Below are 12,576 nucleotides of genomic sequence, written 5' to 3' on the forward strand. Positions count from 1 at the left end.
AAGATCTGAAAATCAAAATTGAAAGATTATGGCATAAACCAGCTTTAGTGGCCAAAATCCTGGTGAGCACTTAGAAAATCTGTGTATTGACAAAATTTCCATCTATAAGTTGCAAAGGGCCACACTGCTTGGATCTGAACCTATACTAACCAATACATCATGACACGCTAGGTTTTTTGGGGAGAACTTAATGCACGTGAAGGCCCACACCAGCTAAAGAATTGGCAGCTCTAACTTCTCATTGTTGGGAACAGATAACAATTATTAAGCTGGCTCAGGAGGCAGCAAATGCAGCAGAGAAGGTTAACGAGGATTGGATATTCTAATTTTCAACTCTTATTTTAGCTTCACAGAAATGGTTGGAAAATTAATCTGTTAAACCTTCTAGATCAAGGATGTCAAACTCGCAGCCCGCGGTCCGGATGCGTCACGCACTGGCCACCCCCATGTCTGGTCTAGCGAAGGGGGAAAAGTCGTGATACGTCACATGACGACTTTGTGACAATGCAAGTTTGACACCCCTGTTTTAAATGATTCAATTTCTGTTGCTTCTTACGGAAGAAAAAACCCTTCAGCAAAAAGCTCTAGTCAATGAAATTAAACTATTTTCCCGATTTTAGATAATAAAAGCGCTATGGAAAATAAAGCACATTGGACATTTGAAATTTTGCATACATCTACCTACATTTGCAATCCTTCTGGTTTTTGGCAAGTTCAAAGCCAGGCCTACATTCACAGGCAACTCCACCTTTGGGTGTCTCCCGGCAGATATGTTCACACCCGTGGTCTTTGTTCATGCAATTCATACCCTCTGGGGGAAAAAAAGAGAGAAAAAACAAAGATGTTCTAAGAACAATCTGAACAATAATAAATTCCCAGCAGTCATAAGGATTTTCTGTCTGCTTTCATATAATATAGAAAATAGTACTCAGAATCTTTCTTTCCCTGCCCCTAAGGACATCACCAAATATTTATATTCATCGAATAAATATTCACTGATTATTATTTTAATACACCCCTCCCTTACCGAGATTAGGTTATACTGCATTTTAATACTTCAACATTTAAATGATGTGATAAAAAGTTTTTTAAAAAATCATATTTTAAATGAGGGCTGTGAAAATATCTACAGACCCTCACATCCTGGACATAAATTGTTTCAACTTCTACCCTCAAAATGATGCTATAGGGCACTGCACACCAGAACAAGACACAAGGACACATTTTCCCCCCAAATGCCATCATTCTGCTAAACAAATAATTCCCACAACACTGTCAAATTATTAACTAAGAGTATTTTACTATTATTCTTCTCATCCTTCCTAGTACCTATCTCTTCCCACTTATGACTATAACCATGTTACTTGTATTTTTACAATGTATATTATTTTATTTGTTTCTGTATGATTTGATTGCTTATTAGTAACCTATGACTATCACTAAGTGTTGTATCCTATGATTCTTGATGAATGTATTTTATTTTTCTTTATGTACACTGAGAGCATCTGCAGCAAAGACAAATTCCTTGTGTGTCCAATCACACTTGGCCAATAAAAATTCTATCCTATCCTATCCTATCCTATCCTATCCTGTCCTGTCCTGTCCTGTCCTGTCCTGTCCTGTCCTGTCCTATCCTATCCTATCCTGTCCTATTCTATTCTATATTCACAGCCAGATGAAGGGAACAGCTAAAGAAGAGGGGTTGACTTGGGAGTAAGGCCACAGGTGGGACGATGAATGGCTCCTCCCAGAGGAAATAACAGAGGAGCGACAGGGGAGTGGGGTTTGCAGGAGACAATTAGTTTGCTTCATTGGTTTGTGACTCTCTGAGACTCCTTGCCAAGTTCTGCAGATATCGACCTATCAGCTCTCCAAGCCAGATAAGGTCTGTGACTGTAAATCCTCCCTTGAAAGACTTGGCTGGATGTGAATGAGCAGAATTCACAGTAAATTAATATAAGGGTTTTGGTCGGGACAAGGAGTTTGCTTCATGATTCTGGGAAGCCTAGGCCAAAGCAATAACGAAAACTATAAAAAGAGATGAGTGAAATGTTTTTTTTTTCAAAGGTGGGGGAGGAATGTTCCCCTTTCTGATCCTATCTGGGCTGCCCTTAACTAAGCTGATCATTAAATGACAGTAAAAAGACGCAGAATTTGAATTCACTGCTGCCATCTTGTAATCCTCCACTTTGCCGCCCAGATAATAATCTATACCTACTTTCTCTCATTTTTCAGTGCATGGAATTTAATTTCCACTCAACATAGTACTATATAAAGATACTTTGAATCTGCTGATATTATTTATTTATGTAGCTTTTATTTTGTATTGCGATTGTCAAAAAACCTTTTGCTCTCTGATTCATCTGCTGTATCCCCTCCCCTGTGTTTTTTTAAACTGGAGACTCTAACATCTTGAATCTGCACCCTTATGTTTGGAAAGTACTGCATATTATTACAGAGTCCATGAAAATTGCAAAAAGACCGACTTGACTATCAGACGGATACTTTAATTTATGCTTTTTAAAACAAAAATGACGAAAGTCCCATCGTGGATGCAACATTTTATTTTTAGTTTTTCTTGTCCTGCTGTGCAGTCTTTGCTAACTCAGCTATTTAGGAAATTCGGTTTTGATCTCACAAAGCTATTTAGCACCTCGGCTTGAATTTGTTTTTACAGGTCTCTCTGTGTGTACTAACTTACAGAATTGATGAGATCATAGGTCAAGTTAAAGGTGACAAAACTCCAAATTAAGGAAAACCCTGGATGGGGATGGCAAACTGGGGATGGGGGAGGGGAAGAGGGAGCTTGTGAATGTTGAAAAAAAATATTTGCTAGTTCACTGACCAGGACAAAATTAATTTCTTCTTTGTAACTTTAGAAACTCGTTTTAAAAATGATGCCTAAGGGAATCATCTCACCTAATATCTGGGGGCACAACCCAGAATGACGGTATTTTGTCTTAGCTTTGCATCCCTCTTTCCATTTTTTTGCACCTTTTTTTGTTTTTCAGTTTATCAGAAAGACCTTCGTGCAACCATGCTGGTTTCTTTGTTAAGTGAGTTTTGCCCCATTTTATGACCTTTCCTGCCACAGTGGTTAAGTGAATCACTGCAGTCCTTAAGTGAATCATTTGATCGTTAAACAAATATGGCTTCCCCCATTGACTTCGCTTATCAGGAGCCTGCTAGGAAGATTACAAACGGTGATCCTGTGATCCCGGCACAGTGCAACTGTCATAAATACATGCCAGTTGCCAAGCATCCAATTTTTGATCATGTGACTGTGGGGATGCTGCAATGGTCGTAAGTGTGAAAACCTCAGTACCACTGTAACTTCACTAAGTGAATGGTTGTAAGTCAAGATCTACCTCTACCTCTCTGTTGTAGCCTCTCAGCCACTGGCCCCTCCAGCAGCCAAATCAGAGGAGGAGGAGGCGGTGTAGGAGTCAGGGTCAACAGTCCCCGGGTCTGGAGGTGGCTGATGAGGTCCAGTGCCTGATGCATGGATGTGCCGAAGGCAGAGGAGAGGAGAGCAGTGGAAATCCATGGGCCGACCTTTGAGAAGGAAGAGCCACCGCTGCTAGCGAAGCCACACCCTAGCTCTGGGGATAAAAGGCAGGGGGAGGAGATGAATAGATGGCAGACAACTATTCATCTTCTGGCCGGCCGGACTTGTTCACCAGCGTAGAGAGAGAAAAACTTTGCCTGGGGCTGCCAATGCTCCTAATAAAGGTTCTTGGCATCCTTCAGTCTCAAAAGACTATGGCAGTGACGGCGAATCTACGGCACGCGTGCCATAGGTGGCACGCAGAGCCATTTGTCAGGGCACGCGAGGCGCTGCCTTGTCAGCTGGCCAGTGTGCATGCGCGCACTGGCCAGCTGAGCTCACCCTTTTTTAAAGCCATTTTTCGCCCTTCCCAGGCTCCAGAGGTTTTATAGGAGCCTGGGAAGGGTGAAAAGAGCCCCCCTGCCCCCCCGGAGGCCCTTCGGAGGCTTCATGAGCTTCCCTAACGCCTTTAGAGCGCTCAAAATGACCCTCCGAGCAAACCGGAAGTCCTGTTTGCTCGGAGGATCGTTTTGAGCGCTCCGAAGACTTCAGGGAAGCCTCTTGAAGAAGCCTTCGGAACGCTTAAAATGAACCTCCGAGCAAACCGGAAGTGACTTCTGGTTTACTCGGAGCGTTGTTTTGAGCGCTCCGAAGGCGTCAGGGAAGCCTCTGGACGGTCCCTGAAGCCTTCGGAACGCTTAAAACGACCCTCCAAGCAAACTGGAAATGACTTCCGGTTTGCTTGGAGGGTCATTTTGAGTGCTCCGAAGGCGTCAGGGAAGCCTCCGGATAGTCCCTGAAGCCTTCGGACCGTTCAAAATGATCCTTCCGGTTTGCTCGGAGGGTCGTTTTGAGCGCTCCAAAGGCTTCAGGGACCATCCGGAGGCTTCCCTGATGCCTCTGGAGGGCATCTGCGGGGCCGGGGGAGGCTGCGCTCCCCCCACTTATGGCACGCGAGCCAAAAAAGGTTCGCCATCCCTGGACTATGGTATTGTGCTCTGGAAAGAGGTCCTAATGCAGCATCTAGTGTGGCTAAAAAGGCCAATTCAAGAGTGGCAATCCCTTCTACAATGAGGGCAGATAGATTCTGTCCCCTGCCCAACCCCCAGATTTTGCTGGCTCCGGGACTGCCTCTTTGCCTCAGCCTGCCGAACAAAGTGTCTCTTTGAATTGGAGAAGGCCATGCTGCGTCTTTAGCCTCCAAGCTGAATGATCAGAGGTCAAGTTTTCCCAGCTGTTAATGTCCATTCTCAAGGCCTTTAGATCCCTCTTGCAGATATCCTTATATCGCAGCTGTGGTCTCTCTCTGGGGCGCTTTCCCTGCACTAATTCTCCATACAGGAGATCTTTCGGAATCCGGCCATCCACCATTCTCACGACATGCCCACGACATTACTAATAAAGGAATCTTTGAGTAAACCTCAGGGGAGCTGGATCATAGCACTCTCATTTAATGGAATCTCCAGATGAAACAAGGCAAGAATATTATAGAGTCCTGTGAAATCAGGATACTGTATTTTTGGAGTATAAGATGCACCGGAGTATAAGACGCACCAAAGTTTTGAAGGGGCAAATTTTTTTAAAAAAGTTTCTGCACTCTGGAAACCTCCCAAAAACAGCCCATTTTTTTGCAAAAGTGGGCCCATGTTTTAAAAAGGGGGCATGAATAGCCTTTAGGAAGCTTGTAGAATGCTCCTGGGGGCTGCCGCCCCAAAACGAGCCCTCCCCAGCCCCAGGAGCTCCCTGAAAGCCTCCTAAAAGCTATGCACAGCCATTTTGGTGAAGGGGGTGACAAGGGGGAGTTCCACCCTGAATTAATGAGGTGTTGGATCTTGGCTCTCCTAGTAGCATACTTCTAAAGACAAGCAAAATAAAACTGGAAGCATATTCTAATAAAAACACTTTAAATACAAAATAAAATAAAGATACAAAACTTTGCTAACTCAATTAACTACATCTCTGCAGAGTTATGTTGCCCCACCCTCTTGGCAGATGAACGGAAGATCAGAAGAGAAAGTAAAGTTGGAATGTGAATGAGTATGCGTACTAAATCATTTGTTAGATAAGAACTGGATCATGCACAATAAATTTCAACACAGCTAAGCAAACCAATTAACGCAGTGACAGGGGGCAGGGTTTCGGGAGGCAAAAAATGCTGTATTCAGTATATAAGACGCACCCAGATTTTTTTCAGCTTCTTTTTTGAGGGTGTGTCTTATATTCTGAAAAATACGGTAACTCCGTCTCATAAGACTGAAGATGGCAATCAAATATTTAAAAAAATCTAAACTTTACATACTGGCAGGTTTCTGAAAGCTTCAAATAGGCTGATATTCTCTAAGAAAGTGTTCATTTCATCATGAAATGAATCATTTTTATTACACAGCGAAGGCCAACCTATACTCTTGCTTCATGACACTATATTTTAAACAGGAAGATTATAATTTTAAAAACATGTAATCAGAGAGGGGGGGAAAGGAAGATTATTACCTCAATTTGAGTGAAGTGCCTAGACCTAAAGGTTTAAATTAAGATTTGGGGGATTTATTGCGGCATGAGAAAGAACCTTTGTGGTTCAGGCAAATACTGTGCAGGCCATAATACACAAAGTTGGACTTTAAACATTTTAATAAATAGCGTTAAGGGTTTCTTTTTTAAATTAGAACGAGCCACTGAATAAACAAAAAAAAAAAGTTCCTCAAACAAAGCAAAGAAACTGGAGAGGATAATTATAGGTGTTATTAGGTCATTACTGCCTACTAAATATTTTAGTTCCAGACTTTTTATAAAATGTACCTTCAAGGTTTCCATTTGGTTTAGAAAAAATATCCAGCTCTGAACGTTCCACAATTCTTCCTGGAAAATGTTTACTCGTTATTCTTACTGTTGGAAAATATTTTCTGCAAAAGTCAGCATAACTTATATAGTTCATCCAGTTCTGTTTCCCGACAGTAAAAAATTCTCTTGCCTCTCTCTTTCTAGAAGAAATGGTGGTAGATTTTAGGGGAAACCCTCCTATACTACCTCCTCTTACAATACTTAACAACACAGTATGAACAGTAGAGACCTTCAAATTTCTAGGTTCTATCATATCTGAAGACCTAAAATGGGCACCGAACATCAAAAATATCATCAAAAAAGGACAAGAAAGAATGTTCTTTCTGTGCCAACTCAGAAAGTTCAAACTGCCCAAGGAGCTGCTGATTCTGTTCAACGGAGGAATTATTGAGTCTGGCATCTGCAACTCTAAAACTTCCTGGCTTGATTCTGCAACCAAATAAGACAGACACAGACTTCAGGGGATAATTAGAACTGCAGAAAAAACAATTGCTACCAACCTGCCTTCCGTTGGGGACCTGTATACTGCAGGAGTCAAAAAGGGGGCTGTGGAAATATCTACAGACCCCTCACATCCTGGACATAAATTGTTTCAACTTCTATCGTCAAAACAACGCTATAGGGCACTGCACACCAGAACAACTAGACACAAGGACAGTTTTTTCCCGAATGCCATCACTCTGCTCAGTGGTGGGTTCCTGCTGGATCGCACCGGATCGCGCGCGCTCCCTTTCAGCGCTCCACCTGGCTTGCGCGCTCCCTTTCAGCGCTCCACCTGGCTTGCACGCTCCCTTTCAGCGCTCCACCTGGCTCTCGCGCTCCCTTCCGGTGCTGAAACCGGAAGTACAGTCTTGCCCCGCCCCTGCCAAGACTTTTCAGGTGCTCCGCTCCGCTGAGGAAACATCTCCGTTCCCAGCCGAGCTGGTGGAGCGCAGGCAGGCGTCGTTGCTTCGCCAGGGCCGGGCAAAACTGTACTTCCGGTTTCAGCGCCGGAAGGGAGCGCGAGAGCCAGGTGGAGCGCTGAAAGGGAGCGCGCAAGCCAGGTGGAGCGCTGAAAGGGAGCGCGCAAGCCAGGTGGAGCGCTGAAAGGGAGCGCGCAAGCCAGGTGGAGCGCTGAAAGGGAGCGCGCGCGATCCGGTGCGATCCGGGAGGAACCCACCACTGACTCTGCTAAACAACTAATCCCTACAACACTGTCAAATTATCTACTAAAACTATATTACTATTATTCTTCTCATCCTTCCTAGAACCTATCACTTTCCTAGTACCTATATCCTCCCACTTATGCCTATAACCATGTTGCTTGTATCTTTAAAACAAACAAACAAACTCTTAAAGACAGAAAGTAGCCCCCCACCTTTTAACAATAGCCTGCAGCAGATGTCAGCACTTAAGAGATAAAGAGCTTATTGAAAGAGGAAGACAAGATAGCTCTATCCACAAGCAAATATCCTGGCAAATAGATGGGGAAGAAATGGATGTAGTGACAGATTTTATTTTCCTGGGCTCCAAGATCACCGCAGATGGGGACTGCAGCCAAGAAATTAAAAGACGCTTGCTCCTGGGGAGGAAAGCTATGGCAAATCTAGATAGTATACTAAAAAGCAGAGACATCACCCTGTCAACAAAAGTGTGTATAGTCAAGGTTCTGGTTTTCCCAGTTGCAATGTATGGCTGTGAAGGTTGGACCATAAGAAAGGGTGAGTGCCAAAGAATTGAGGCCTTTGAACTATGGTGCTGGAAAAGACTCCTGCGAATCCCTTGGACTGCAAGGCAATCAAACCGGTCGGTCCTAGAGGAGATTAACCCTGACCACGCTTTAGAAAGCCAGACCCTGAAGATGAAACTCAAATACTTTGGCCACCTAATGAGAAGGAAGGACTCACTGGAGAAGAGCCTAATGCGGGGAAAGACTGAGGGCAAAAGAAGAAGGGAACAACAGAGAATGAGGTGGCTGGATGGAGTCACCGAAGCATTCGGCGTGAGCTTAAATGGCCTCCAGGGGATGGTAAAGGACAGGAAAGCCTAGAGGAGCATTGTCCATGGGGTCGCGATGGGTCGGACACAACTTTGCAACTAACAACAACATTCATAAGGAAAGCAAATACTGCAGGTAGAAATCCATTCAAGACAGAATATTTTGAAACTCCGTGCAGCAAAGTCTGAACAAAGAATTTCTTTCTCGCTATATTCAGATCATCGCCTATCATTTTCAGAACAAGAAACCGGGTTTCCCTAAGCCAGTGGTTGTCCTGGATCAGATTTACAGTCCCAAGAGGTTTTTTATTTATTTTATTTCTTAAATTTATATGCCTCCCATCTCACTATTCAAGAGACTCTGGCAGGCACCAGATAGTGCATGCACATGCCAGCACCCGTAATGCAAAGCGTGCCCCCACATGCACATGAGCGCACAACCCCTCCCACGCATGCTGTACTGCCAGTGCGCTGCTCGCCAAGCTAAGCTTGGTATTTCCTTGGGGGGGGGGGGCTGGGGGAGGTCATTTGTGCCTTCCCCAGGCTCCAGGAAAGCATTTGGAGCCTGGGGAGGGCGAAAAACAGAAGTTTGGAAATGGACCTTTTTTGCCCCGCCTGCGCCCCCAGATGCCCTCCGGAAGCTGAAAACGGTCTGCTTCCGAACTTCTGGTAGGCCCATTCTTTGCCCTTCTCAGGCTTCGGAAGCTTTCCTGGAACCTGGGGAGGGCAAAAATGGCCTCCCCGGCCCTCTGAATAGGCCAAAAATAAGATGGCCGGCATGCACATGCATGCTGGAGCTGACAGGGCAACAGCTTGCGTGCCCGCAGAGATGGCCACGCATGCCACCTGTGGCACACGTGCCATAGGTTCACCATCATGGCCTTAGCCCATCCATAGGTCAAATACATCTTTTCCTGGAATGCCATTCAATTTTGCCTGGGAAAGGTGCAGTTTTATTCCCAACAGGCAAGCAAGGGTGTATCCACTTGTGCCTTAAATCCAGGGGTTGGATTCAGCTGTTTCAGACCAGTTCAGGCAAACTAGTAGTTCCGGCGATCGGTTGGCCCTGCCCACTCGCCCCTACTCTATTCTGTCCTATATTTCCTTTGTTTGAAGCCCAGCTGATCGGCATAGCAGAGAGGATTGCCGTGTTTCTGCTGTTTTACTCACTGGGGCTGCAGGAAAAGGTAAGATTTAGTGCTGATTTCAAGTGCAATGTGCATGCATGCAGCACGCATTTGTTGCATGTGAAGCGAACATGATTTAACCAGTGAATCCCATCACTGCTTAAATCATGTTTTTCTTTTGGTCTCTAGATTGCCACATAGCACGAAAAGGCCATGATGAGTCACAGGACTATAGGAGTTCCTCATTTTTTTGGTGAAAGTTTTCAGTTTGGGATTTTAATTTACTGGGCACCGTGACTGTATTTAATGCAAAGGGTCCACCATGAGAAATCTGTGCTCCCATGAAAATGGAGGTATGATGATGGTAACATCTATAAATATCTGAGTTAAAATACTTGAGTTAATATGAATGATGTTTGTTGACTGTGGAAGAGAAGCACGTAAGCCTTTTTGTAACCAACTGATACACTTTCTACAGTATGTAAAGAAGGATGTGTTGTGTTTTTTTTGAAAATTTAAAAAAAACTTTAAAAAAAAGAAATCTGTGCTCTTTTTAACCACATGTACAAGGGAATACTTTTAACAGTGCAAGCCCTTATATTGCTAAAGCCCTTTTCTACAAGATTTCCTCGCGTAAGTTCTGCATAAAACTTGTATAGCAGTACTTTGGATTTTTACATGAACTGCCTGTTGGATTTGCAAATAATACAATAGTAGACATTGAAAAATAACATTTATAACATTCTGAGCAAATATTTATGCTAATGAAGGTTAAAGATCGGGCCATCTTGAAAACGATATTCCTCTGTTTATCCAACGGAATGTCAAAGCTGGAGTGGAAGTTCCCCCTCATTGACTTGGCAACATTTTAAACTTGACCTAAAGGCACCTTCTATAGAAGGAAGAAATAATATATTCCTTATGTGAATGGAGCTCTGATCCTGTTTGAATCTAAGCTGCCACATAAGCTGCATGGAGCAGTTATATAAGATATCCTGCGGTTGGTGAGCTGGTACCTGACCTGAGACTTTCCCTGTCATTTCATAAAGATTAGACAAAACCCATCATTTATCCAGGAGAGGTTGATGTCCCTGTTAGGACTGCAATTCCCAGAGTACTCAGCAAGCAAGACAGTTTAGGAGCATATCTGAAGAGTTATGAAAGAGTAAACAGGGGAACAAAATTCTGTTGTTACTTATTTTGGTTTACTGGTCTTTTTTAGGTGAGTGCTCTGACCCAGGCTTCCTTAGAAAGCAAGAAGCAAAGTCTTGGTCCTGACAAAACTTTGTTTATTTACACGACTGCGAATTCCTTTCATTCACAATCAGCAAGGCTTAGCAAACAGTCTTTCAGAGGAATATTTATCAACATGAACCTTATCTTGCTTGGAGCACTGCCAGATAACTAGTTTCCAAATGCAGGGCAAAGCAAAACTTCACACAGAGTCTCTTATAATCACAAACAGAACTTTCCACTCTTGACACTACGAATTATTTCCTGCAAAAGCCTACTCCCCATTCACTCCTCTTTTGTTTCCTATGGGGGGGGGGCAATCACCTCCAAGGTGTGGCTTTACTCTTAAGTCAACACTGCTTTCTTAGTTGTTCTTGTCTTCTGGAGTGGGGAGGGAATGGAGATTTTACAATGTCCTTCCCCTGGAATGGGGAGGGAATGGGGATTGTGCAGTATCCTTCCCCTGGAGTGGGAAGGGAATGGGGATTGTGCAGTATCCTTCCCCTGGAGTGGGGAGGGAATGGGGATTTTGCAGTATCCTTCTCCTGGAGTGGGGAGGGAATGGGGATTGTGCAGTATCCTTCCCCTGGAGTGGGGAGGGAATGGGGATTTTGCAGTATCCTTCCCCCAGGAGTGGGGAGGGAATGGGGATTTTGCAGTTTCCTTCCCCCAGGAGTGGGGAGGGAATGGGGATTTTGCAGTATCCTTCCCCCAGGAGTGGGGAGGGAATAGGGATTTTGCAGTTTCCTTCCCTAGAGTAGGGTGGGAATGGAGATTTTGCAGTATCCTTCCCTAGAGTGGGGAGGGAATGGGGATTTTGCACTATCCTTCCCCCGGAGTGGGGAGGGAATGGGGATTTTGCAGTATCCTTCCCCTGGAGTGGGGAGGGAATGGAGATTTTACAATGTCCTTCCCCTAGAGTGGGGAGGAAATGGGGATTTTGCAATATCCTTCCCCTGGAGTGGGGAGGGAATGGAGATTTTGCAGTATCCTTCCCCTGGAGTGGGGAGGGAATGGAGATTTTGCAGTATCCTTCCCCTAGAGTGGGGAGGAAATGGGGATTGTGCAGTATCCTTCCCCTGGAGTGGGAAGGGAATGGAGATTTTGCAGTATCCTTCCCCTGGAGTGGGGAGGGAATGGGGGTTTTGCAGTATCCTTCCCCTGGAGTGGGGAGGGAATGGGGATTTTGCACTATCCTTCCCCCGGAGTGGGGAGGGAATGGGGATTTTGCAGTATCCTTCCCCTGGAGTGGGGAGGGAATGGAGATTTTACAATGTCCTTCCCCTAGAGTGGGGAGGAAATGGGGATTTTGCAATATCCTTCCCCTGGAGTGGGGAGGAAATGGGGATTTTGCAATATCCTTCCCCTGGAGTGGGGAGGGAATGGGGATTTTGCACTATCCTTCCCCCGGAGTGGGGAGGGAATGGGGATTTTGCAGTATCCTTCCCCTGGAGTGGGGAGGGAATGTGGATTTTGCAGTAACCTTCCCCTGGAGTGGGGAGGGAATCTAAATTTTACAGTATCCTTCCCCTGCCACGCCCACCAAGCCACGCCCACAGAAACAGTAGTAAAACTTTTGAATCCCACCACTAGATGGGAAGAACCATCTTGCCCAGATGTGTCTCTTCTTTTGGGTGTCTGAGCTGAGAAACTGATTATTTTATAAATGGATGACAATTCTTCACACCCAGGGGATCCGTAATACTGCTAATAAAACTGTTTTTTTAAAAAAGGATTTGGATATCATTAAATAAGGATATTTCCAGAGATTACAGAAAGAAAATGCGGTTTAATTTTTCCTTCTTTTTCTTCCAACCACCTTGCTTCGAAGCCTAGTTTATTCTGGCTACCCAT

At 44.6% G+C, this 12,576-nt stretch overlaps 1 protein-coding gene across 4 annotated transcripts in view; it reads right to left on the reverse strand.

Annotated features, from left to right (window-relative positions):
• Window positions 1–12,576, reverse strand: part of SCUBE1 (signal peptide, CUB domain and EGF like domain containing 1) — a 177,250-nt gene that overhangs the window by 71,567 nt on the left and 93,107 nt on the right. For all 4 annotated transcript variants that reach the window (XM_081957479.1, XM_081957478.1, XM_081957477.1 and 1 more), the window contains one exon: window positions 686–811. In XM_081957479.1, coding sequence (XP_081813605.1) covers window positions 686–811 — 126 coding nt within the window. The remainder of the gene's footprint in view (window positions 1–685; window positions 812–12,576) is intronic.

This window comes from Natrix helvetica (assembly GCF_964273705.1).
Source record: "Natrix helvetica genome assembly, chromosome: 6".
In the NCBI taxonomy this organism is placed as follows: Eukaryota; Metazoa; Chordata; class Lepidosauria; order Squamata; family Natricidae; genus Natrix; species Natrix helvetica.